Consider the following 27,067-nt stretch of genomic DNA (forward strand, 5'->3'; position numbering starts at 1 on the left):
GGTTTCTGGAACCAAGGCCTCCCAGGACAGAGCCAGATGGAGTCAAAAAGGAATGAGAAGTACTGGGTACTAAACAAGATGCTCTACTTAAGGCATCCCTGACCCTTAGCATTTTAAGCAACACTCATTATTTGCACCTTTGTGTCTCTCAACAGAGAATCTTACCCCAGAAGTCATAAAATCTTGAAAACAATCACAGCTAATGTTTGTTACTGCTCTCATACTATTTTAAGACACATCTGTGTTCATTTGGCTTTATAACGCTGTGACTTTTATTCTAATACACACATTGATTTGATTAAACAAAGTTCAGGCATAAGGCAATATACACCCTTGTTCCCCAAAACATCCAGGCACTTTCAGCGTCTTTCAGCACAGATGAGGTATGGTTGGGGCTGCAACGTCATGCCTAACCTGGGCTTCAGATTTGGAACTAGTTCATGTGGAAGATGCAAATGAAACCTCTGAAGCAATGCTGTAAAAAACAAAAACATTTCCATCCGAGCCAACTGTTCTCCAAGACAATGTCTTCTTCCTAAACAGAAAAAGCAGATATAATAATTTTTTAAACCTCCAATATTTAACAAAATTAATGTCTAATATTTGGGTGTAATTCCGAAAATCTGGAATTTAAAGAAAGTGAGAGGGAATTATGTTTATTAAAGGATTTTCTTAAATCTCAAATAATAGAAATTGACAGTTCATCTCCCAGAACCCATTCCTTTACTTCCTTTTGTCGACAATAAATGGACTTTTGTAAGACTTTAGTTCCAACTCCCACTTCCCTTGTATTGTACAACAGAGCCTAAAATATGCCATGAAAAATCTAATTTGAGGTGAGATATTTTGCTCAAGAAAAGTCCACTTCATTTGAACTAATTGTGTAGTCTTCCCCATTGAAGGGGAAGAGTTTCTAGTCCATCTTCCATGGGTCTTGTGTACCTTTTCACAGGAGAAGCAATATTTTCCTAGTTGAAGAGGAGGTACAATAACCAGAAGCCAAGAGAATGAGATTCTAGTTTTACTTAAGTGACTGTGTTTTTTCCTTCTCTGGGTCTCAGTTTTTCAACCTACCTGTTACTGACTTCTCAATTCACAAGTTTTGACTATAAGCCAAAGAGCCACAGGCAAAAAGAGTTTTAGAAGAAGCCAGGAGTTCTCAAAAGTTTCTCTCTAATTAATAAACTATGGCTTATTTTAAGCAAAAGCAGGTGTTAATTACTTCCAATTAAATCATTCTCTCCTGTTCAGTGCTGTTTTTAGATTTAGAATATTTAATTCTATAGCAGGATGCTTCAGATTAAGATGCTATATCTAATGAACTACTGTTATCCTTTATTCTAAAGTTACGCCCCTGTGAAAGTTCACTTACCTAGGGAAAAAGGAATCAAAGCTTCCTTCTTGGCAAAATATCCACTGTTGTCCAGAAATCGCTCAGGATGGAATACTTCTGGGTCTCTCCAGTACTTTTCATCAAAGTGTACAGAATAAAGATTTGTAATTACTGTTGTGCCTTTAGGAATGGAATAACCACGTACAACTGTATCTTCAGAGGTTGCATGGAAAATCCCTAACGGAACTATGTTACAGAATCTTAAAACTTCATGCAAAACTGCCTCAGTATAAGGCATTTTGCATTTGTCGTCCCAAGAAGGCTTCCCATTGGGGCCCATAATTAAATCAATCTCTTTCTGAACTTGTCCTGTCGGAGAAAAAGTATTCAAGTTATTATGCAATTCTTAGAATTACAGCTAAAGTTATTTCCCTTTGGAATAAAATAAAGAATAACCTATAACAGACAATAGGATATGGATATACCCAGATTCAGATTTTTTTATTATCTGGGAGTGCAACTGAAATATATGCTAATAGTAGCCAGTGCTCTGGGTAGTTGTACTGTGCAAAACTGACTTAGAAGTAATAAGAATAAACATTAAATAAATCTAGAATTGGAGTAACATCACTCTCAGTAAGAAAAATAGTAAAGCATAAAACTAATTTTTTAATTAAAAAAAATCAGAGTTCAGGTTCCAGCTCCGCCACTTGCAGATACTCAACCTTTTTCCACATTTATAAAATAGGCATAATAAGACCTATTTCAGAGATTTTTTTTTACATGAATTGAGATAATAGATTTGAAAACTTTTTTGTAAATATTACATATTTCTACCCTTGGCTGGCACAGCAGGATTCCTAAAGAAAACGTATTGTGCATGGCCAAGACTCAAAAACGTGTATGAACCCGAAATGTAAGGACAGACCATGAGATTATCAAGAGAATCCTCACCTTGAATATTAGGATAAAGGGCCATGAAAAGAATTGCCCACCGAAGCACATTGGTTGTAGTTTCCGTTCCAGCAATGATGAGTTCACCCACTGAGAAAATTAGGTTTTCTTTGGAGAGAGTAGACGATGGGTCATTTTTACCTTGATCTATCTCATCTAAATAAGCATCAACAAAATGCCGAGGTAACTGAGGCTTTCTGCTGACTGAAGCTTTTTCAATAAGTCTGGAGAGAAAATTATAGACCACAGCTGCATTTCTAAAGAGCTGTTGGTGTTTTCCAAAAGGTAGGATGCCAATCCATGGAAAGGCGTTATATAAGAAGACTGAGGCACTGGCAGCTAGTTCCACATTTTCACTAAATAACTCAATCATGTGCTGAAAATCAGTGTCTTCATAAGTGAATCGTTCTCCAAAAATAATCAGATTGGTTATGTTTGAAACAGCATTTGTTATTAATTGTTTAAAGTCAAAAGGTCTACCTTTGTATGTTTTAATAGCATCAATGAAAAATTTGGTTTCTTCTAAGATTTTAGATTCAAAAGACTTTTGGCCATATCCAAAATATCGAAAGCTGTTTACAGCTATTCTTCTGTGATCCACCCATCCTCGGCCGTATCTGGAATTGAGTAAGCCTGAAAAAACAAGGTATTAAAATATTGTATAATTTCTACTTCTCTGTATCTAACAGCTGAGAGGGAACAAAATTTTTTAAATGGATGGTTAGTCATTCTTCTCCAAATTGTCCTCCTATATAACTACATGGTTGGGTCCTGTTCTCAGTAACTCATTAGCCAGAGTATTAAAACAGATAAAGTTTTTCTACTCCTTGTCTGGATACTAAAGTCTTTCTGCCAGAAAGACTTATAATTGTACAGAAAAGACTTATAATTGTACCACTGTAAGAAGCTAGTCAGTCTTGTGTAATTTAATCTGGTAAAATAGGCCCAGGGTGACTATATTCTCCAACTTTTACTAGAAGCCTAATTTACAAAAGACAAATGACCACATGTTCTATGGGCAAAATTTTTTCTTAGACTAAACAAATACCTAAAAAATCATCCTTCTAGAATTATAAATTTTCTGCTTAAAAGATAATGGCTTTTAGAATATATATTTCCTCCTCTTAAAGGGATATGGTAGACAACAAAGTAACTATGGCAGAGGCAAGGGTACTCTGAATGAGTTGTGAATTTAGTGAAATGCTGAAGTCAAAAGAAGGGCAAAATGAAGCTCAAACTTTTCTAATGCTGATATTGCCTACCTTAAAATTTCAGAGTCTTCACAGTGTATCTGCTGTTTTGATGTGGCTACTATGGAAAATTTCTCCCTTAAATTAATTCAACATCTTCAGTACACATATTTATGTAATATATACTTTACTCAAAATTTCACTCATTACTGGCTACCTATGATAAATCTCACATTGATATATGATTCTCAATGTTGGAGGTGAGGCCTGGTGGGAACTGATTGGATCATAGGAGCAGATCCCTTATTAATGGCCTTAAAACATCCCCTTGGTGATAAGTGAGTTCTCAGTTAGCTCATGCAAGATCTGGTTGTTTAAAAGTTTAGGTCCTCCCGCTACTCACTCTCTTGCTCCCACTCTTGCCATATGACATGCTGGCTTTTCCCAATGCCTTTTGCCATGAGCTTCAGCAGAAGCAGATGGCCTCAGAAGAAGCAGATGCCAGCACCACACTTCCTATAAAGCATGCAGAACCATGAGCCAATTAAATCTCTATCCTTTATAGGTTACCCAGCCTCTGGTATTTTTTTTTATAGGAACACAAAATGGACTAATCAACCCACACTGAAAAATGTTACAACCTCTTGTGTACATGAGGTGCATACAAAATTTACATTCCAACAACTCTGTACAATAATTTTGGAATCTAGAGCTTATTAAAAAGTTATCATATGTAAGGAAGTCATTAGTGTTATGTAGCAATCTTACATTCCCATAGTCCATTCTTTTTCTATACTCCCAGATGACTATTCATTCAACAAATATTCATTTAACATATTTTTGTGGAACACCCACTATGTTCCAGACAATGTTCTAAGTGTCAGAAATATATCAGGAAACAAAAGAAGCAAATATTCCTACTCTCTCAGAGCTTACACACTGATTAAGAGAGACAGACAAAATAACAAATAAATTTCATAGCAAGTAAAAAGATATAGGGTAGTCAGCAAAAGCCTCACTAAGAAGATGACATCTAAGTAAAGACTCACAGGAGATGACAGAGTGAAACAAGCAAATACCTGAGGAAAGACCACTGGAGTTAGAGGAAACAGCTAGTGCAATGGTGCTAAGATGAAACCAGCCCTAGAGAAATACGTGTACATGGGGTATATAAACAAGAAGATACAGAAGAGCACTGTTTATTATAACCCTACACTGGCCAAGCTGTTGCCTGGGCATGAGGCTGGATCTACCCAAAGGGCAACTTTTTTTCATTCACACAGTGGGCTTAATAGTGGCCATGATTTTCTACTTCCAAGGTCAGTACATAGTCCCTTAAAAGAACATACATAACGTTCTGCTTTTTAAAAATCTTAAGTTGAATGCTTTATGATAAAAATAGTCTAAACAATACATTTACAGCTTTGAAAAATATATACTTTGTCTCAAATATTACTGTGATTATATTATCTTTCATTTTCATCATCTTTTTAAAGGTCTTCTATAATTGTGGCTTCGTCTTTGGTCTAATTGATATTTAGAAGAGTATTTAAGAGGTTAGAGGTTTGTTTTTTATTTATATTACTGTTTTCAAGTATCATTATACTCTGGCCTGAGAATTCAGTTTTACAATTGGTGTTTTCTCTGTATTAGTTGATTTGCTTTGTGATGCAATATAGGATTTTTATTTTTGTCTTTTTAACCAATGTCTTTATTTTTAGCCCATGTAAGCAATATATTAAATTTTTCTTTGAAATTAAATATGAAACTCACATTAGAGAATTTGGGATACCACTTTAGTAAAAATTCTTATACTATTAACTATTAAGACCACTGTATGTAATTTGAACATTCTATTTTAGGGGGTCTGTTGCTGCTTTCTTCTTACCAATTTTGTCAACTTGCAGTCTTTCCCCCTTGTTGAATATGGAATCTCCAACACTGATCAACACTAAGCAATATAGAATGCTAGTCCTATACACAAACTGTGCAACTCTGCACTTACTAATCACAGTGCTTAGCAGTCAGGAAAGCTGCTTCAAGTTCTGTAACCTTATAAGTAAAATGATAGTAAAAATGTTGTCAAGTACTCAAGATGGGTTCAAAAGGGCACTTCTGATTCAAGTCCAAATGTGTGTTTATTCCTAACTTGTTTCACTATTAGGTGCTGATTCTTTAAAACATTATTTATAGTACTTACTAGAGCTGATAGAATTAGCAATGTACTAGTCTAAAATATGAATGTAGTTCAGCCTGAAAGGTCCTCAAATACTAGGTTCTATAAATAAATAGTTTCTTGTTGATCAGTACAAAATAATCCAACTCTATGTACTAAAACTTAAAATAAGATGTGATTCAAAATAACTTAGTAAATCACTAAATAGGTGAAAATAAACATACCTCCCATTTTTGTCATCTTCATGAATAAAGGAAGGCATGGTCTGTCTGCAAAAATTTCACTTTGATGAACAAGGCATTCCTTAACTATATCATAGCCATTTAGAACCACAGTTGATATGCCTCCAAGATCTAAACTGAAGATCTTTTAAGAAGAGGAAAAGAAAAACAATATTTAAATGGCAGAATATATGGAGAAATATAACCATGAAAATCTATAAGTGGTAAGTGTACCTCTTCCAGGATTTGTTATGTCCCTGAAAATGTAGGCAGTTATTACTCAACTGACAATGTTCAGAGTATCCTCCTATAAGGCATGTAAAATTGTGATTTCATTATGCATTCAGTGCCTGAAGTCACAATCTTACCAACTATATATATATATATAAAATATATATATAGTTTAAGGTTTGACATTAAACAGGTAAGAAACTCTGGGCAGAACACTTAACCTATTTGGGCTTCAGTATTGCCAGAGAAAATATATTTGATATATCTGCTCTTTTATGATTCATTCCACCCCAAACTGTTCAATGATATCTAGGAATCTCCTTTTATTTACAAGATGAATGAGGCTAGTGAGGGAGAGGATTGTCAAAGACCTGAGAGACAACTTTGAAGTATAAACATATTGTAACTAAGCCCATTTGTATTTGGCTCTCAATTCCACAAAGTGAATGGAGAGGGCCCTAAGGGAACCTGACCTTGGAGGAAAGGCATTTACCACAAAGGCTAGGTGGCTGCCTCTCAGTTAAGGGGAAGGCAAACAGGATCCATTCCATGCCTTGCTGGAGTTGTCCTCCCTGTGCCTCACCTCAGGCTCACTTACAATTTCACACCTCCTGCAGTCTATTCTAGCTAACCCAATATAAGGGCCTAGTCCAGTGAGAGAAGTTCAGTAGAAAGTTCTATCAGCAAAGATCATGAGGTCTGCCAAGTGGTAACCATCAACCAGCTGAGTAATGGGGCCACCAGAGTCTTTGGCCCAAGGGTGGGACCTGCCAACTGAGCAGTAGGTATATCCAAAACCTTGGGAAAAGAACAGGGACTGCCTGCCATAAGCAGTGGTATTAGTCAAAAGTGACAGTGGAAGAGTTCTAAGTAAAAGGGAATGGCTACTAGCTGAGCAAAGTGGGGACAAAGCAGTAATGTAGTCCTGTTAAAGGAAAGTCTCTTTGCAGAAGTCAACTTTAGCAGAGACAATAAAAAGATGGGATTTCACAAGAATAGTAAAAGAGCCATGAACTTAAAGTTGTATCACTGTGAAGGCAGAACAGAGAGCAAATGTATTTCAGAAGAGAACTTCAGGATAGAGCTTCAAGCTGTGGACACCAGGGATTACAAAAGTCAAGGAGGAGCCATGGCTTGAGAAAGCTGTTACACAATCCACCTTTACTTAAGAATCTGAGATGGTCCTCTATTTGAGGGTAGAACTGGAGAAATTTTTACTTGAACTAGTATCTATTTCTGTATACATGGTTTTCAAGGACTTTTGGTAAAGGTTTGTAAATGAAATTGTGAAAACTTAAACTGCTTTGATCTATGGAAGGTTAGCGTTGATCTATCCAAGATTAGCTTACATATTCTTTGATTTATTTAATAATTTTAGTGCCAATTATGAGCTAATTATAATGCTAGTAGAGATGTAAACAGGAATACAAAAAACATTTTCCTTGCCGCCTTCTAGATCACTTCATGATCATCAAGTCTCTTTCCCTCGCCCAAACCAGCCCTACCCATAATTTTTCACTCTCCCAATTAATGACCACTCCATACATCCTTCAAGTTGTTGAGGTCCAAAACTTTGCAGTCACCAACACTGACTCATCATTTTCTTCCAAACTCCACATCCAACTGCTCAGCAGCCATGTTGTTTCTACCTTCAGAATATAAACAGAATCAGACTATTTCTTATAACCTGCAGGTGACTGGTCTAAGTCACCTGCATTTCTCCCTTACGTCATAACCACAACTTCCTAACTAGTTTCCCTAATTTCACCCTTGTCTTTTTACAGGTAATTCTCAACATGGCATTCTCTTGCTTCATGACCTTTCTTCTTGCTCTTCTCTCAGTCTAGAATGTTCTTCCTTTTGATATTCCCATAGCTTGTTCCTTCATTTCCTTTAAGTCTTTGTTCAGATGCTATCTTTATGGTAAGACTGATTCTGATTAACCAATTTAAAATCTGACCCTGCCCCCCAGCATTCTCCATTCCCTTATCCTAATTTAGTTTACTTCCTACTCTGTACTCTTCAAACATATTATATAATTTACTTAATTGTGTTTCCATTGTCTATCATCCTCCCACTAGAATGTAAGGTACATAAGGGCAGGAATCTGTTTTGGTCACTGCTACATCTCTAGCACTTAACGACAGTGCACAGCATATGACAACAGAAATATATGTTGAATTAATTAATAGTCGTGGATAGATACATTTAAGCATATAACACCACGGTCTAAGTGCAAATAACAGACAAATGTGCAAAGTGCTGTTGATGAAAACCATTAAGTGACTGCCACACTTTTCCACCTTTGCTTGGTTTGTTTCCTCATTTGGAATGCATCCCTTAACTGCCACTATCCTAACCATACCAAGTCTTTAGGGACCATACTACATGATGTCTTTCTTGGGGCACTCTTTTTCTCTCTACTTTGAACCACACAGCACATGCTGAGAAGCTCGGGCAGGAGCCTGGCCTGTAGTTGCATATAAATAAGTGTAATTCAGAACAAAATGGGTGAGCTCTGGCCAGGACCCTTGGAAACTGCTGCCCTCTCCAGACGTCGGCACACCCGCAACCAAGCGGAGGTCGCCTTTTCCTCTGCCAGTCACTGGGCGTTTCCGTGCTGCTTTCTCCTCCGTAGAATGGGGAGGAGCGAAGTACCGACCTCACCGGCTGGTTTTGAGTTTTAAATGAGTCACCAAGTTGGCAGTGACAGTGGCACACAGCAGGCGCCTTTTAAGTATCTGCTAAGGGGCCGTTCCCAGCCAGTCGGACCGGCATTGGCGTCTGTGCTGCAGGACCCCCGCAGCGGATTTTAGTCATCAATCCATTCACACGTTCACAATCAATTCCCAGGCCCCGCTTCTCAGTCAGGGGTGTTCCCCTGCGTTCTCCATCCTCACAGCAAGCGCCTGCACCAGTCGTTCGTCGACTGCAAACATCAAAGAACCTGCCATTAACCATCTAGAACTCAGCACACCCTGATTTTCCGACAGGCCGCGTGCAGCTTCCACAGAGCTGCGAGGCCGACACGCAAGCCGCCCGCGCCTGAAAGCCGGCGTCAGTCCAGAACCTGAAGCGGCGGCACGGCCGGCCAAACGGCGCAGGCGCAGGAGCAAGAGCTCGAGCGCTGGCGGGAAAATCAGGCCTGGATCGCCTTGGGTCCTCGGCCTGGAGTTGGGCACCGGCAGGGGCGGGGCTTCCGTCCCAGCGGGCGCGGCGTCTTGGACTTCTCCCTCCCAGACCCGGGAAGTGGATTTTCCTCAAACGGCAGCCGGCACACGGAGAGTTCCTGGCTACTCGGGTCAGGAGCGGCCGTAAGTCTAACCAGGAAGGCCCCAATCAGCCCTGGCCAGCCTGGCGGGGCGGCCCTCCCTGCCCAGGTCGCGTCGGGACTGTACCTCTCCGTACACCTGGCTCTGCTTTCTCATGTAGACATGGGGAAGCTCCGCCGAGGTTGCCAGGGAATAGATGTTGCCGATAAATGGCAGCCCCGGCGGCCCCGGAGGGAAGCCCATCGGCCGCCTCTGCTTCAGGAGCTGGCGGACCCCCAGCGCGAAGAGCAGCAGAAAGAGCGCACCGCCGAGCGCCGCCGCTCCCTCCTCAGCTCTCCAAAGTTTCCACATCGGCCCGGGCTGGGGCTGCGAACTCCAGCACAGCCTTGAGACCCGGGCACTCACGGCAACCCTGCCGCACTCCCATTGGCAGGATCTCCTCAGGTTCCGCCCTAGCTCCGTGGCCATTGGGTGGTTGAGTTAGAGCTCACACCCCCTCGGGACAACTGCTCTCTAGCTTTGCGCCGCTTGGAGTCGGTTCTGCGGGGCTGGTCGCGGGTGCTACCATTCGGAAGTCGCGCGGCTCTAGGCGGGGCCTTGAGCCAGGAGACAGTTTTCCAGAATGTTTACACCAGGGCATTGACGATGTGTTGGGATGGCCTCACTCACTGGGGCTAGGTGGATCCTGCTTCTCTATGGCCAGCCCTTTCTTAAACTGTCTTTAAGTACCAGGTCTACTTAATTCATTTTGGACTAGGAAAACTGGAGAGATGATCTACACTGCAGTCTTTAGCTGAACCTGATGGTTTTCAGAATTTCCAGTAGAAAATTGATCCATCAGTAGTAAAAGAAAGTAATTTTACTGTTTTGTCCTGTTTTACTAATCTATGTTTCTCCTGTTTATGTGCTTTGTGTGTGATCTTTTCAAAATTGTGATGATTCAGCAGTTTATGTGCTTAACTCAGTTTACCTATATTTGACCCCTCTCTGGTCTTTCCAGTCTGATTACTTATTGGCAGTCACGGGATTCTTGTCTGCACTTGTTCACGAAGAGTATTTACTATTTTTCTGCCTCTACTGCCTGGAGTTAACAAACTGATTTTGTAATTATTCATGCTAATACAGTTTTTATTCCTGTTTTCTATTCGACAGTTCCTTGCAATGCAGGACTTACTGGGTTTGGGACTCTTCTAACAGCTGCCCTCTAAATGTGATTTAGCAGTGGCATGAGTTTTATGGTTCACATTAGCTTATGGCTCATTCACAACAAATATTTATTGAATGTCTACAATGTTCCCATGTTCTAAGCAATGGAAATACATAGGTGAATAAGAGCAACAAAGTCCCAACCTTTCTAGAACTTACATTCTTAGGAGAGGGAAGAACAATAACATGGAAATAATAATTTTAGATAATCATAAGCAAATGAAAAGTGTGTTATAGAAAATGCCTGGTGGTTGGGGAGATAATTACAGCTGTTGAAGGGTGTCAAGGAAAGTCTTACTAAGAAGATGATGTTGAAGCTGAGATCAACTGCTAAAGAGGTGTATTCATTTCCTACTGCTGCTGTAACAAATTCCCACGAATTTAATGGCTTACAACCACACAAATGTGTTTTCTTACCATTCTTGAAGTGAGAAGTCCAAAACAGGTCTTCCTGGGCTGAAAGAGAGGTGTTTGTAGGGCTTCATTCCTTCTAGAGACTAGGGGAGAATCTATTTCCTTGCCGTTTTCAGCTTCTAGAGGCTGTCCACATTCCTTGGCTTTCTTCCCCATTCCTTCTTCTTGAAGGCCATTAATGTCAGTTCAGTTCCTTCCCACATTGCTGTCTGTCTGACTTTCTTTTACTTCTCTCTTCCACTTATGATCATTGTGATTATATTGGACCCATCTAGATAATCCCCATCTCAAGATCAGCAGATTAGCCATTTAACTCCATCTGCAATCTTAATTCCTCTTGCCATGAAACCTAACATATTTACAGGTTCTGTGGACATATTGGGGAGGGGAGCATTATTCTGCCTACTGTAGAAGGGAAACTTGAGGCAGACATGGGGGAAAATATTTCAAACAGAGGAAATACCAAGGACAAAGGCTTCATATACTAAGCAAACCCTGTCCTCTGACAGTGTTTCCAGTTTCTCTACATCTCCTATGCAAGATGTATGGAAGTGGAAATCAGCAAGTTAGGCCTTTGAGTTTTTCTGTTTAACTGGTTTGTGACCATCCCTAAGGACTGAAGTTACCCCCACAGAGTATGTGTCACAGGATCTCCAGCCACAGAATATCTACCTACTGCCTATTACGAATGCCTATTAAGAGATTCCTCAAAATTGTTATTAATCTAATCAAATAAAAAATAATTGTGAAATCATTGCTAAACCTTGTCTCTAATTTCTTACCAAAGGCCAGTGGAGATGACACAGGATGGATATTGGGACTGTGGGTGGGAGGCAATGCTGTTGAGGCACCAGGAGCTGTGGAATATCACCTCTGGGATGCCTGAGGTCAACCCTGCCTTTGCAGCACCACGAGGCTTATAGTTTTTGGTCTGGCCACAGCCGTTATGCAGTACAGGTACTTGGTTCTGGAGTGGGCCCCCTGCCATCATTTATTTTCAGAAAGGATTAATTTTCATTACAAAAATATCCTCCAATTCACTTAAATTAAAGAACCTTCCTTCTTTGGCATTCTTCCCCTGGCTACATAGCAGAGGAGAGCTGAGTTACCCCTGATGCAGACTGATTGCACTGATGAGATGTTTCCTACTCCGCCACAGGCCAGCGCCCCTTGAGAGATAGTAGGTGGGGGATTCTCAGGAATAGCTATAAGTCTTTCTGGACACAGAACCTCCCCTGTAGCAGTTTATTATGTTCCCTTAGCTCATAAAGAGAAATACCCTCTCCCGCACCCCGCATTTCCTCTTTGAGTGATAGAAAACAATCAACAATGTTTGGCTTTTATCATGACAGGAAGGTTTGGGGAAGCAGGAAATGAAGGATTTCGCGGTTTCATGACTGAGATCTTATCTGCAGTACTCAGGGTGGAATGGGTGAATACCCTGTACAGGGCTCTGCCATTTCTATGTGCAGAACATTAATGATTTTAACAGAGAACAGCAATGCTGTGCCAGAATCAGAGCTGCTTTCTGGGCCTTTGGGAACTGAACTGAAGTTCCAGAATTCATCCTGAGGGGCAGTGTTAAGTGAAATTCTCATGGGCTCCCCTTCTGTTCTTGAATGGCTATAGCCCTAGCCTGGGCCATGGATATTGTCCCAGAGAGCTCCCAACATAGAGTGATGCAATCAGTGCAAATGTGCCTCCTTTGCATGTTTTATTATGTGCACTCTCAGTCTGTTTCATCAGAATAGAAGGAACTGAGAGTCAGAGGAAGTGCCAAGCTGAACCATATTGGAGCCTGAACTAAAAGAAAAATGTTGGTAATACTGATCCTGCCTTATTAAAAATTTGATGTTTTGTTCATAATGGCTTTTTGCCTCAGTTTTGATTTGAAAATGTTGCATTAAAGTATTATCTTGATTCTGAGCTTCTTGGAGCCCTCTTAAATTCTGTTCCCAAGGTGAATTATTCACTTGCCTTATTTTAGTCCTCATGCTGGGAGGTAGGGTACCCAAATGAAGACTTTGATTACAAAATAGTGAGTAGAAACTGTGTTTGTGCACTTGGGCACTTCTGGGTGAGATTAGGGATCATATGAAAGTCTCCCTGTGACCACTTTAAAAAGCCCTCCCCACCCCACTGCCTGAAGCTCAGTCTTCACAAATTAATTTATCCAAATTGAACATTCCCTATAGCAGGCTAAGTTGGAAAATGCAATCCCTGGTGGAGGGAGAGTACAGTAATAGGAAGTTCCTAAAACTGCTTATACATGCATGAATTTAATCCCACATTTGTAGGCAAGACTGAATGGGAGACATGATGATATTGATTTATTGGAGGTGGTTGCATGGTCACGATGACGGTGGCGAGTGTGGGGATTTAAGAAGAGGATGCAGAAGGGGAAAGGAAGTTTTACGGAGAAACTTCTTTTCCTTCACAATTTTTCCAAAGGCTAGATCAACTTAGAGAAATCACATTTCTCAGAAACAGGAGTTATTCTTGCCACTTCCTAGAGATATTCAGCTAACCAATCCTTGCCACTTCCTCCCATCCAGCTCCCCACTGAGCCATCTTCTGTTCTTCATATATTGCATTCCTTTCCTTGAGTTTCAAAAAAATAGAAATCTAAAAGTGCACGAACAGTTCATGATCTTGTTGAAGACCCTCTTCCAAATGTAGTAACAGAGAGTCAGAGGAAGTTTAGTGTTCTGTCCAAGGTCACACAAGATAGCACCAGTAGAACCAGAATTCTGGGCTCTTGACTTGCCATGTATTCTTTCAGCCACTCACCACAAAAGTATTGGGCACCTATTAGATTAGGTGCTAGAGATACAATGGTGAGCAAAATCAGTCATGGTCCCTATGTTCCTGGGTTTTACAGTCTGCTGATGGATGCCAAGACCAGTCAAATAATCACGAGTAAATTTAGTATTTATGTTTTCAAACATTGCTACGTATCCAAGATGCCAAACATTTCTGTTTTCTGAAGTAAAGAAACAGCTCTACAAGTGTGCAAAACACAGGAAATGTGATCAGTCTTGAGGCTCAGTAATTATAGTCTGCACCAAACAACCAGCTTATACCCCGGGACTTCCCATGGTTGTGTTCATGGAAGATGTTACTAAAATTCTTCCTACCACTGGTCTCATATGGGACACTGAGTGAAGGGAAAGTAAAGTAACAAAATCCTCCATTTAAAATTCATGAATGCCACTCAGAGAGACATTTAAGTCTTAATTTAAAGCTTTCTTATTTTTGCTTTGCAAATGAGTTTCATAAACATTCTTATATTGTGCTTCTGAAAAAAGTAGATTTGAAGAAGCAAAGTAAACAGTAGATTGAATTGTTGTTACAGATAACCACACCAACAATTCTGGAGACAGCTGACAATCTGATAATAAAAAAGGAAACTATAATTATAAAATATAGATGTAACAAACCAAGAAGCACAGAAGTCTGAGATAATTTAGGGTAGAGAATATCAATTCTACACATCTCAAAGCCTGAGAGTATCATGTGTATGACAACAGAACACATTAATTCATGTTCTCATTAAATGAACAGCCTCATCAAAGAAGATTAAAATTATATAAGAACATTCTAATTTAAGAGTACAGTAACATTCTAATTTAACAGTACATTCTAATTTTAAGAGTACTTCTTAAAAAAGAAAAGAGAGAATAATCAAATAGATGCAATAAAAAATGATAACGGGGATATCACCACAGATTCCACAGAAATTCAAACCATCATCAGAGGTTATTACAAACAACTCTATGCACATAAACTAGTAAACCTAGAAGAAATTGATAAATTCCTGGACACTTGCATCCTCACAAGCCTAAACCAGGAAGAAGTCGAAACCCTGACTAGACCAATAACAAGGTCTGAAGTTGAGGCAGCAATTAAGAGCATACCACCCAAAAAAAGCCCAGGTCCAGATGAGTTCACAGCCGAATTCTACCAGACACACAAAGAGGAGCTGGTACCATTCCTTCTGAAACTATTTCAGATAATCCAAAAAGAGGGAATCCTTCCCAAATCATTTTATGAGACAAATATCATCCTGATACCAAAACCCGGCAGAGACTCAACAAGAAAAGAAAACTTCAGGCCAATATCCATGGTGAACATAGATGCAAAAATCTTCAATAAAATACTGGCAAGCCGATTGCAACAGCACATCAAAAAACTTATCCACCACGATCAAGTAGGCTTCATCCCAGAGATGCAAGGCTGGTTCAACATACGCGAGTCCATAAACGTAATTCACCACATAAACAGAACCAAAGACAAAAACCACATGATTATCTCAATTGATGCAGAGAAGGCCTTTGACAAAGTTCAACAGCCCTTTATGCTAAAAACCCTCAATAAACTAGGTATTGACAGAACGTATCTCAAAATAATAAAAGCTATTTATGACAAACCAACAGCCAGTATCATACTGAATGGGCAAAAACTGGAAGCATTCCCTTTGAAATCTGGCACGAGACAAGAATGCCCTCTCTCACCACTCCTATTCAATATAGTACTGGAAGTTCTAGCCAGAGCAATCAGACAAGAAAAAGAAATAAAGGGTATTTAAATAGGAAAAGAGGAAGTCAAACTGTCTCTATTTGCAGACGACATGATTGTATATCTAGAAGACCCCATCGTCTCAGCCCCAAATCTCCTGAAACTGATAAGCAACTTCAGCAAAGTCTCAGGATACAAAATCAATGTGCAAAAATCACAAGCATTCCTACACACCAATAACAGACTTAAAGAGAGCCAAATCAAGAATGAACTGCCATTCACAATTGCTACAAAGAGAACAAAATACCTAGGAATACGACTAACAAGGAACGTAAAGGACCTCTTCAAGGATAACTAGAAACATTCCATGTTCATGTTTATGAAGAATTGATATCGTGAAAATGGCCATACTGCCCAAAGTAATTTACAGATTCAATGCTATCCCCATCAAGCTACCAATGATCTTCTTCACAGAACTGGAAAAAAACACCTTAAACTTCATATGGAACCAAAAGAGAGCCCACATAGTCAAGTCAATTCTAACAAAAAGAACAAAGTGGGAGGCATCACACTACTGGACTTCAAACTATACTACAAGGCTATGGTAATCAAAACAGAATGGTACTAGTACCAAACAGAGATATAGACCAATGGGACAGAACAGAGGCCTTGGAGGCAACACCACATATCTACAACCATCTGATCTTTGACAAACCTGACAAAAACAAGCAATGGGGAAAGGATTCCCTGTTTAATAAATGGTGTTGGGAAAACTGGCTAGCCATGTGCAGAAAGCAGAAACTGGACCCCTTCCTGACACCTTTCACTAAAATTAACTCCAGATGGATTAAAGACTTAAACATAAGACCTAACACCATAAAAACCCTAGAAGAAAATCTAGGCAAAACCATTCAGGACATAGGCATAGGCAAGGACTTCATGACCAAAACACCAAAAGCATTGGCAACAAAAGCCAAAATAGACAAATGGGACCTAATCAAACCTCACAGCTTCTGCACAGCAAAAGAAACAGTCATTAGAGTGAATCGGCAACCAACAGAATGGGAAAAAATTTTTGCAGTTTACCCATCTGACAAAGGGCTGATATCCAGAATTTACAAAGAACTAAAACAGATCTACAAGAAAAAAACAAACAAACCCATTCAGAAGTGGGCAAAGGATATGAACAGACACTTTACAAAAGAAGACATACAGGAGGCCAACAAACATATGAAAAAATGGTCGTCATCACTGGTCATTAGAGAAATGCAAATCAAAACTACATTGAGATACCATCTCACACCAGTTAGAATGGCAATCATTAAAAAATCTGGAGAGAACAGATGCTGGAGAGGATGTGGAGAAATAGGAACATTTTTATACTGTTGGTGGGAATGTAAATTAGTTCAACCATTGTGGAAGACAGTATGGCGATTCCTCAAGGACCTAGAAATAGAAATTCCATTTGGTCCAGCAATCCCATTACTGGGTATATATCCAAAGGATTATAAATCGTTCTACTATAAGGACACATGCACACGAATGTTCACTGCAGCACTGTTCACAATAGCAAAGACCTGGAATCAACCCAAATGCCCATCGATGATAGACTGGACAGGGAAAACATGGCACATATACACCATGGAATATTATGCAGCCATCAGAAATGATGAGTTCCTGTCCTTTGTAGGGACATAGATGAAACAGAAAACCATCATTCTCAGCAAACTGACACAAGAACAGAAAATCAAACACTGCATGTTCTCACTTACAGGCGGGTGTTGAACAATAAGAACACATGGACACAGGGAGGGGAGCATCACACACTGGCATCTGTTGGGAGGAAATAGAGGAGGCACAGCGGTGGGTGGGGAGTTGGGGAGACATAGCATGGGGAGAAATGCCAGATATAGGTGAAGGGGAGGAAGGCAGCAAATCACGCTGCCATGTGTGTACCTATGCAACAATCTTGCATGTTCTTCACATGTACCTCAAAACCTAAAATGCAATAATAAAAAGACAAAAAAATAACATTTGTGTAAAAAAAGCAAAGACTGGCAAGATGAATTATTGGGGACATAAAATGCAAGGTAGTATCAATTAAAATGCTGCAACTACAGACGCAAATGGTGATTAGAACCCCTTTCCACATAGTCTGGATATGACCTAAAGAGAAAACTAAAACAACAACAACAAAAAAGAAGAGTACAGGGAAGCATATATGTATTTTTGAAAGATATGACTAAATTTCCACAACAGACAGAAAAAATCCTTAGCACTTGAAGAATTAACTTTGTTTATTTAGAAAATGTTCTTTGGGATCTCTAATACCCTGATGATGATGAAGGGGGCCTCCTAGCAGTGGCTTACCAAGTTTAGGGAGGATGCCTCCGGCCCCTTTCTACCTGGTTTTACAGGTCAGTACCCTCAGAGGACACAAGAAGAGAGTCATCTGGCCTTTGCCTCTGAACCTCCCACCCCCCAAAATTTTTAATCATTGTGGAATGTAAATTGAGAAATTCTTTAGTGTCATTTGTGGAGGTTGTGTACCTCTCAGATGTGAACAACCTGGGCCTGTATCTTTGTACTGTATCTTGGGTCATCACACTCAGATCATGTTCTTCAACAGCTTTGAAAATTGTCTTCTGGTCTTCAGAAGGGACATTTGCAGATGGTTGGTGGTACAGAAGGTTTATTTCTCTGGGGTTTTAGAGACTGGCATTTTAAACATCAGATAGAAAATAGAGCATTTTCTGGGCCTGCAGGAGAAGGTCAGTTAGACTTTCCACAGGAATACCCAGCTTTCTAATTTCTACGCATCCTCACATACACCTTCCTCAGGCCTGCTCTAGACTGCCTCCGTTCCAGAGCTTTATCCAAATGCTCTGGCCCTAATGCCTCTCTGCCTGTGAGCCCCTCCAGCATTTACACTTCTTATCACCTAGCTCAGCATTCACCTTGCAGGCTTTCTCTTTTACATTTATCATTTAATGAGAATAGCCCTAGACTTCTGGAGGATAGGATCCCTGTATTACTCTTCCTCTTAATCTTAACACTCTCACATGTGGTTAGGCACATCATGGGTCCTGAATCCATCCTGGATGATGGCTGGGTCTACCTGATATAGTCTCTCCCATCAAGACTCCTCCTTAGAGGGCCCTCTGGGGGGGTATTTCAAGCCAGTTTTTAGGCTCTAGCAGAAGATGTGTTTTGCCTTGTGGGGATTCATCAGACAACGGCATTGGGAAGCTTTTGTCTACAGAAGCACATGGTGCTATCCACAGAGAACTTGTTCACAGAGAAGCAAGGGCCCAGACACAATGCAAGCCTCTTTTAAAGAAGAAGGACTAATCCCTACTGGTCTGAAGGACATAGTGCTCCTCACCTCCTTTTCCTGTCTCTTCTGAGAATTGTACACTTTTCCTGTCCAGGCAATGGAGCAGTAATTTTCCTGATTGTGCCTCACACCTCAATGACACATTCTTGTACCTCTTAGCTATACTTCTGGAAGCCATAGTGTGACCTGGTATTATAAAAGTAGTGTAGGGTTCACATGGCACAGCCTTTACAGCAACATTACAGAATTTCAAAATTGGAAGAAATATCCAAAAGCTGTATTTTACATTCAGATGTGGAAGTTGAGGCCTGAGAAGACAAATGACTCACTCAAGGTTACACATTGAGCTGGTGGCAGAAAAAAAACAACATAGCATATTGACTCCTAGGGCTGTGATTTTTTCTTTCTTTTTTTTCCAGGCTGTCTCAACTATGTGAGAGTGAGTATAAACCTATTCAGATTGGATATCTAATACTATTCAATCTGAAATCGAGTTGCTTGCTTTTTTTTAACCCACATAACTGAAAGCCATGCTACTAAACACTATAACTTAGCCTTCACTAGCTTCCTTTTAAATAATACCTCTGACATATATGTCGCCATGGTAATGATTGCTTAAGATTTTTTTCAGGAATGGCAGTCCCTGTCCAGTTCAAACCAGTTGAAATCCTCTGGCTGAGCCTGCACAGACGTCTGAAAGGTGACCTTTTGATGTCAGAGGACCCAAAACTCCACCCTCAGATCATGCTAATTATGCCATTTTTTGAACATGTGTCCTGTGAAGAGCCATGAACTTTGACTATGCTTAATGCAGGATCAGTGATGACCTCATTTTTCCAAACTGCCAGTTATCTTTCCACATGCTTTTTATCACCCTGCTTCTTTATTTAATAAGTATCCCTAAGTCTTATTTTCAGGAAGCTGAATTTGAGAACTGTTCTACTGTCTCCTTCTCCGGCTGTCCTGTGAATAAATTTTTTCTCTACTGCAAAACTTGTCATTTCAGTAATTGGCTGTCTGCATGACAGGTAGAATGAACATGGTTTGGGATCAAATCTAAGTCAATTTGCAGATGTTTGAGTTCCAGGTTAAGCAAAACAGGTTGATTTATTTAAGCTGATTTGTCGACACAGAATAAAGTAAGTAGAGAAAATTTTCTGCTATTGCAAATTTCTCTTTTACTTTAATGAATTTAGTTATTTAAAAATTTCTATGATTTACTCTGAAATAAGTGGGGAAATACATATTTTTCTCCTGCAAAACTGGAAGTTTCCCACACAGTATCTTTGGATAATTTATATTCTGTCCTGATGTCTTTCATTACAAATCAGTCTGGTCCAAGCAGAAAGATCTGGCTATATTTTCTCTTGAGTACATTCATTGCCTTAGGGAACCAGGTGTCTTAGCAAATATAGCAGGAATATGAGAAGTCTGTGGGCTAATACATTTTAGTTAAAGCCTATGGTGAATATTATTACTGAATTCAAGTTTAATAATTGATAAAACATAAATATCTAATGTTTGGTTTCCAGTTTTAGTTTGGGTACTTTTCATTATACTTTTGTGTTGATACCTTTAGAACACAATCTTATAATTAAATACAAATTATCACTGGGTTTGCTTGTGGTAAAGCTACTTAAACAGTGTTATAATAAACGTCCTCTTTCATACAGTATTCTCTACATCTGAAAGAATTTCCTTGGTGTAGATTTCCAAATTCTGAATTGTTAGATTACTGCCAAATCACTAAGCAGAATCCTCATCTAGGTACCCTACTACCTGGATTCGATAGTCTACCCTACTCAAAGAGAAGTAATATAGTTCTCTTTTTATTATTATTATTTTTGTTTTTCATCAGCTGCTCAAGTATTTCTGAGTAATATAGTTCTCTTTGATAATAACCTAATACACAGCAAGCTAGCAGTCATTTTATTTCCTTTTTAAGTTCTCTCTCAATTGGCCCTTTGATAGAAGGCTTTTGGCTGTCTCCTTTAAAAACCATAATCTCTGTACATTTGGTACACTCCAGTTAATTAGAGATCTTTAAACTGTGTCGATATAGACAAAGGGCCAGGTTTTATATTGTCTTACACATGGATTGGTCTAAAAGCAGTATTTTAACCTAAGCTCTAAAGTACAATTTTACAGTAATTATCATCCTAGGGCAAATGAAAATTTTGAAAAAATGCATTTTGGCTATGTGACATTAATTTCAGAACTTTATAATTTGGTCTCAGCTATGAATCTAATAATATCATAGAACTTACATATAAAGTTAAAATCAATTTAAACCACTTATTTTTTCTTTGTAAAGATTTGTGTGTGAGAGAATATGGATATGTGTGTGTGGTGTGTATTCTGGCAAGAGTGGTATTAAATTTCTCAAGAGAACAAAAATTTGTTAAAAATATTATATAAATAATCCTCTCAGGTTATTTTAGAATATATTAGAAAATAGAACCTCTATCTTATAATTAAATATTGAGAATTAGCTATTACTGCCCAAATAACAGTTATGAAAATAGTTAAATACCAAACTACAAGTAAGATACTTATGGACATAATACATTTACTTTTATTTATTTATTTATTTATTTATTTATTTAAAGAAGTGGTTTCACTCTTGTTGCCCAGGCTGGAGTGCAATGGTGCAATCCTGGCTCATTGTAATCTCTGCCTCCCAGGTTCAAGTGATTCTCCTGCCTCAGCCTCCTGAGTAGCTGGGATTATATAGGTGCCTGCCATCACAACCAGCATTTTTTTTTTTTTTTTGGTATTTTTAGTAGATACGGGGTTTCACCATGTTGGCCAGGCTGGTCTTGAATTCCTGACATAAGGTGATCCATCCGCCTTGGCCTCCCAAAGTGCTGGGATTGCAGGCATGTCCACCATGCCCACCCATACATTTACTATTTAAAAAGTTCTTAAAAACGTTCAAGACAACTTTGAAATTCCAAGAAATTATTAAACAAAGGCCATGAGTAGATATATAATTCATTAAAGAGGAATTAACAATGGGTAAACAAACATGAAAAGGCACAGCTTTACTCATAATAAAAAAATGCAAAATAAAGTATTTCTGAAATCACAGCAACATAATTCAGAAAAGCCAAAAACTAGACATAACTCAGGTATATATCAACAGGAGAATCAATAAATAACTGCGAATATTCATGCAATGGAATACTACTCAGCAATAAAACAGGAGAGGAAAACTTGCTGGTATACAAAACAATATGGATGAATCTCAAAAACATGCCAAGTGAAAAATGTGTATCTCAAAGCCTACGTACTGTATGAGTCCATTTGTATGGAGTTCTGGAGCTGCCTTTAGTAAACTATGATTTTTTAAAAATTGAAAATGGTAATTGCCTTTGGGAAGGTGGGGCAGGTACTGGGGGCAGGGTTTGATGGAAAGGGGCATAAGGCAACTTTTTGGCATAATGGTAACATCCTATTTTATTGTAGGTTTACATTTTGTAGGTGTATGTGGTTTTCAAAACACATCAAACTGTATGCTCAAAATTTATGCATTTCATTGTATTGAAACTTTTTCCCTAAAAAGGACCAGCACGTGAATATTGAACTGTATTTAAGATATGCATACCAACGTGTGTAGAGGTGAAGTGTCCTGCTGAATGCAACTGACTTTGAGATAAGTTTAAAATAATATGCATTAATGCATATACAGAAGGATGAATAGATATCTAAATATGTGTTAAAGCTAATATAGCAAAATTTTAAAGTCTAGGTATTGGTTACATGGGTATTCATTGTATGAGTTCTTCAACTTTTCTGAATTTTTCAATTTTTTCTTAGTAATTTGCTGGCAAACTTTGAAGTGCTATTTTGCCTATTAAATAAGAATAATATTTTTAAAAATATAATGAGCAGAAAAAAATTTTAAACCCACAATAATGGCCATGATGCCATGAAACAGATACTCCCTTGTCTATTGATATTTGATATTGATAATAAAATATCTAATTGATTTTTTTGAAGAACAATTTAGCAATTTCTATCCAAGCCACAAAAATGGCCTAACTTATCTAATAATTCTATAATCTATACCAAGAAATAATCTCAAACATGGAAAACTCTGAAGAAAGATGTTCATTATAATATAACTTATATAGGAATAAGTTAGAAACCTAACTGACCAACAATAAATCAATAGATAAGTTTCTATCCCTTGTTGTCACAGAAAATTTGAGATTCTAGTAATAAAATTACAATGAAATAGTAAAATATATATAGTTAATGACTGATGAGGGAAATGAAATTATGAAGTAAAATACATCTACACTTGAAATATTATACATAGTTAAAAGGCATAGCTATGAAAATGCAGTTTCACTGAAAATGTCTGTGATGTGATAGGTACAAAGTAGACAAGTGTGTATATATACGCCATAATTACAGCTGTGTGAAAGTGGTATATGTCTGAAGCTGTTTGTAGTGGATGCTGTTGTGTACTGCCCAAATCTCAGGGGTTTGCATTACTCCAGCCCCACTGGAGTATGGTGGCTGAAAGCTATCAGATGAGTCAATTTCTGAGAACGGCTCTCAGCCAGAGGGAGTTGTGTTGATCAAGGTCTAGATCCTTCCTGGGAAAAATTCTCATTGAATGGATGGTCGAAGGCAGGACCAGCTATATAAATTGCAAAGTCCAATGAAAAAGGAAAATGTGGGTCCTCTTGCTCCAAAATTATTAGGAACTTCATGAAAGTAACAGCAGAGTATTAAACTAAGCATGGTGCCCTTCTGAGTGTAGGGGCCCTGTGTAATTACACAGGTAATATGCCAATGAAGCTGGCTCTATTTCAGTGAGGCATAAAGGCTCAGGCCCCTTGCCTGAAGCTGGTACAACTCTGAAGTTCCAGCTGAGCTCTAGAGCTCCCTGTGAGATAGGTCTTTCCTGTACAGTTCAACTTTTCTCTCTGCCCTACTTTCTTCACTCCCTTATAGGTGTTGATACCAGGGATTCCTCTCAATTGCCTTTTGCCACACAAATCTCCAACTCAGAGTTTGCTTCCCAGGAAATCTTACATAACACACTATCATTAAAGCAAAATAAATGAGCATAAAATCCAGGAAGGAAATACAGTAAATGTATAAGAATAATTTTTTTTCTCTTCTGAATTTTAGAGTATGAGTTTTTAGTTTATAAGTTTACATGACATTCAAAATAAAAATAACCTCCAACTTAGAAAATGATAGTTTTAAGAAAATACACAAAAGAATTGAAAGCATAGACTCAAATCGATAATTGTATACCTGCCACATGCTACAACATGATGAATCCTGAGGACATTATGCCAAGTGAAAGCCAGATGGAAAAGCACAAATATTGTAGAATTTTACTTATATGAGGCACCCAGAATAGGCAAACTCATACAGACAGGAAGTATCATAGAGGTTACCAGGGACAGGTAGGAGGAATAGTGGGGATTATTGTCAAATACCGTTTCCATTTGGGATGACAAACAAATTCTGGAAATGGATGATGATGATGATTTGCACAACATTGGGAATATAATTATTGCCACTAAACTGTGCGATTAAAAATGTTAAAATGGTGTTAAAAGGATTCTGTTCCTGCTTACAATGTAGAAAGCAGCAAAGGCATATCACTCCCACCCTAACAATGAGAAAAAGCTGAATAATCTACAAAACAATATTTTTTGGGGCCCTCCATAAAGCTGAAGTCACAAGGCAAACTGAGTCACAAAGTATACTGATTCAAAAGGGTAAAAAGCTCCTCCAAGAAGAAATGGATCACATGAATTGTTTCAACTTTGGAAGAAGAGGTGGCACTTGAAAAAGCTGGTAAGGGCCGGGCGCGGTGGCTAAAGTCTGTAATCCCAGCACTTTGGGAGGCTGAGGCGGGTGGATCACGAGGTCAAGAGATCGAGACCATCCTGGTCAACATGGTGAAACCCGTCTCTACTAAAAATACAAAAAATTAGCTGGGCATGGTTGCACGTGCCTGTAATCCCAGCTACTCAGGAGGCTCAGGCAGGAGAATTGCCTGAATCCAGGAGGCGGAGGTTGCGGTGAGCCGAGATCGCGCCATTGCACTCCAACCTGGGTAACAAGAGCGAAACTCCGTCTCAAAAAAAAAAAAAAAAAAGAAAAAAGAAAAAGAAAAAGCTGGTAAGCAGGACTGGATTTGAGTGAATGAGTGTGTGGGCATTATCCAATTGGTTGAGAGACTGGTCGAACAAAAAGATTGGGGAAAGCTGGATTCACCCTCTGTCTGCCTGACCACTTGAGCTGGGTCATTGGCCTCCTTCTCTTGGGGCCCATGGTTCTCAGGACTTTAGGTCCAGACTGGAATCTGTACCATTGGCTCTCAGGCCTTCAAACTACACCACCAGCTTTCCTGGGTCTCCAGCTTGCAGATGAAAGATCGTGGGACTTCTCACATAATTGTGTAAACCAATACTTTATAATAAATATAATTATACACATACACACACACACACACACACACACACACACACACACACACGGTGTTTCTCTGGAGAACCCTGAATACCGAAGAAATTAAGATAAATAAGTGCAATAGCTATGGACTAAATTGTGTCCTTCCAAAATTCATGTTGGAGACTTAACCCCCAATATGATAGTATTTGGAGATGGGGCCTTTGAGAGGTAATTAGGTTTAGATGAGGTCGAGAGAATGGGAGCCCCCATGATGGAATTAGTGCCCTTAGAAGAAGAGATACCAACAAGTTTACTTCTTCTCTTTTGCTGCCATGTGAGAACACAGTAAGAAGGCAGCCATCTGCAAGCCAGGAAGAGGGCATTCACTGGAAACCCAATGGTTGTACAACTTGATCTTGGACTTTCCAGCCTCCAGAACTGTGAGAAATTATAGCTACTTAGTCTATGGTATTTTGTTATGGCAGCCCCAGATGACTAAAACAGCAATATGATTAAAAATGGAAATTAAAAATCCATAAAAAACAAAATATTAGCATTTTAATGAAGACATGACAGGAGGTGGCATTTACACGAGCTGGCCTCACTCACCTCACCCGATTCCTGGCCCTGTCAGAGCCTATTTCACGTTTAGATGTTATTTTGTTTGTCCTAGATTTTTTTTACTCATTTTTATCATTAAAGACATTATGTTAAAATATTACTCTGGATTGCTAAGATTCTTGGCACCCCTTTAAATTTTGCAATGGAAACAAATGCCTTACTCATCTCACCCCAGTTCTGGCCTTGCAGGACACCTTTATAGAAAAATTGATTTTGTTCACCAAATAAAACGAAGCTAGTCTTTGCCCCAGCAGTTTGCTTTCCCAGCTAAGGAGAGATCAGATATAAAATGCAGATGTGCTCTGGATTTATTCTTGTTTGGGGGATTGCACCCAGGCAGCAGCAACAAAACGGTTTTGATTTGCTGGGTCCGAACCTAATTGATCCCCGCAGGTTTACCTGTTGCTTGCTATGCTTAGGTCTGGCGTGGTCCACTGGCTTCTGCAGGGTGGCTTTTATTTTGGAAGTCTGAGGACGCACTGGACGGTCAGCACATGGGGATTTCTGGTTGAGCAGTTTTCAGGGAATGAAATCAGTTCCTAAACGCTTTTTCTGGGAGCATTTGCGGAGCGCCAGCCTTAGAAAAGGTTGCCCTTCTGGGCCCTGATCGCACAAGGAGCAAGCAAAGTGTCTTAAGAAGCGCCCCCTGCCGGCGGCGAAAGCGCGGCGGCCAGCGGACCGGACGACCCCGGGGCAAACCGCCGCCCAGGTGCACAGGTCCAGGGGCTCCACGGCCGCGGGTGTCTTTCGGCCTGACCAGGTGGCGGATCCTCTTCTAGATCGCGGTAGCCAGGTCCGGGAGGCGGCGGGGCTCGCTGTGCCTCAGGACCTACGCTCGGCTCCGGGGCCGGATGCCTGCAAAGCGTCCATTTTGGAAAGAAGTTTCACTTGCAGGGAGGGCAAGTGTGTACAGAATGATGGTCGGTGTGTCCGAGACGTGAATATCAACCAAGACTGCGTCCGTTGCTGGCGTGTGTGCGGGTCCTTCGTGAGGCTGCTTCTGGCAGTCACAGTCCGCGAGTTAGCGAGATGGCTGGGAGGCGGCGAGGCCCCGCTCACCCCAGAGCCGCGCATTTCGAACACCTTAAGCAGGGATGACAGTGCATAGCCTTAGCTGAGTGCAGACACCTGGGCCTTCGAGCCTGCAGAGCCCCTTGTGTTCCGT

General features: G+C 39.7%; 2 protein-coding genes across 10 annotated transcripts in view; one reads left to right on the forward strand and one right to left on the reverse strand.

Moving 5' to 3' along the window:
• PDE3B (phosphodiesterase 3B) overlaps positions 1-19,644 on the forward strand; it is a 237,028-nt gene extending 217,384 nt beyond the window's left edge. The window contains exon 15 of the mRNA XM_074401124.1: positions 19,484-19,644. Coding sequence (XP_074257225.1) covers positions 19,484-19,644 — 161 coding nt within the window. The remainder of the gene's footprint in view (positions 1-19,483) is intronic.
• Positions 249-26,414, reverse strand: CYP2R1 (cytochrome P450 family 2 subfamily R member 1). 9 transcript variants are annotated; one of them, XM_074401127.1, is made up of 6 exons: positions 9,504-14,944; positions 5,878-6,019; positions 2,768-2,920; positions 2,288-2,395; positions 1,373-1,702; positions 249-535 (listed from the first exon to the last, which is right to left on the reverse strand). In XM_074401127.1, the coding sequence occupies exons 1-6, from the start codon at positions 9,843-9,845 to the stop codon at positions 360-362; spliced, it is 1,251 nt and encodes a 416-aa protein (XP_074257228.1). In that variant the 5' UTR covers positions 9,846-14,944; the 3' UTR covers positions 249-359. The 9 variants fall into 9 exon arrangements, with proteins under 9 accessions (XP_074257228.1, XP_074257232.1, XP_074257231.1 ...); XM_074401131.1 differs by lacking the exon at positions 9,504-14,944 and adding an exon at positions 26,302-26,414 and having other exon boundaries at positions 2,288-2,920; XM_074401130.1 differs by lacking the exon at positions 2,768-2,920 and having other exon boundaries at positions 9,504-14,946.
• Between the last annotated feature and the right edge of the window lie 653 nt (positions 26,415-27,067).

The sequence above is a fragment of the Saimiri boliviensis genome, chromosome 6 (genome assembly GCF_048565385.1).
Source record: "Saimiri boliviensis isolate mSaiBol1 chromosome 6, mSaiBol1.pri, whole genome shotgun sequence".
NCBI classification, from domain to species: Eukaryota; Metazoa; Chordata; class Mammalia; order Primates; family Cebidae; genus Saimiri; species Saimiri boliviensis.

What these genes read in the sequence shown, in the direction of transcription:
- CYP2R1 (XM_003919866.4), bottom strand. Translation starts at nt 9,845, where the DNA reads ATGGCCACGGAGCTAGGGCGGAACCTGAGGAGATCCTGCCAATGGGAG. An exon ending in CCTTTATCCTAATATTCAAG is followed by an intron (nt 1,703 to 2,287) that starts GTGAGGATTCTC and finishes TTTCTCCGACAG; the next exon opens with GACAAGTTCAGAAAGAGATT. An exon ending in TTTGATTCCTTTTTCCCTAG is followed by an intron (nt 536 to 1,372) that starts GTAAGTGAACTT and finishes TTTTCTGTTTAG; the next exon opens with GAAGAAGACATTGTCTTGGA.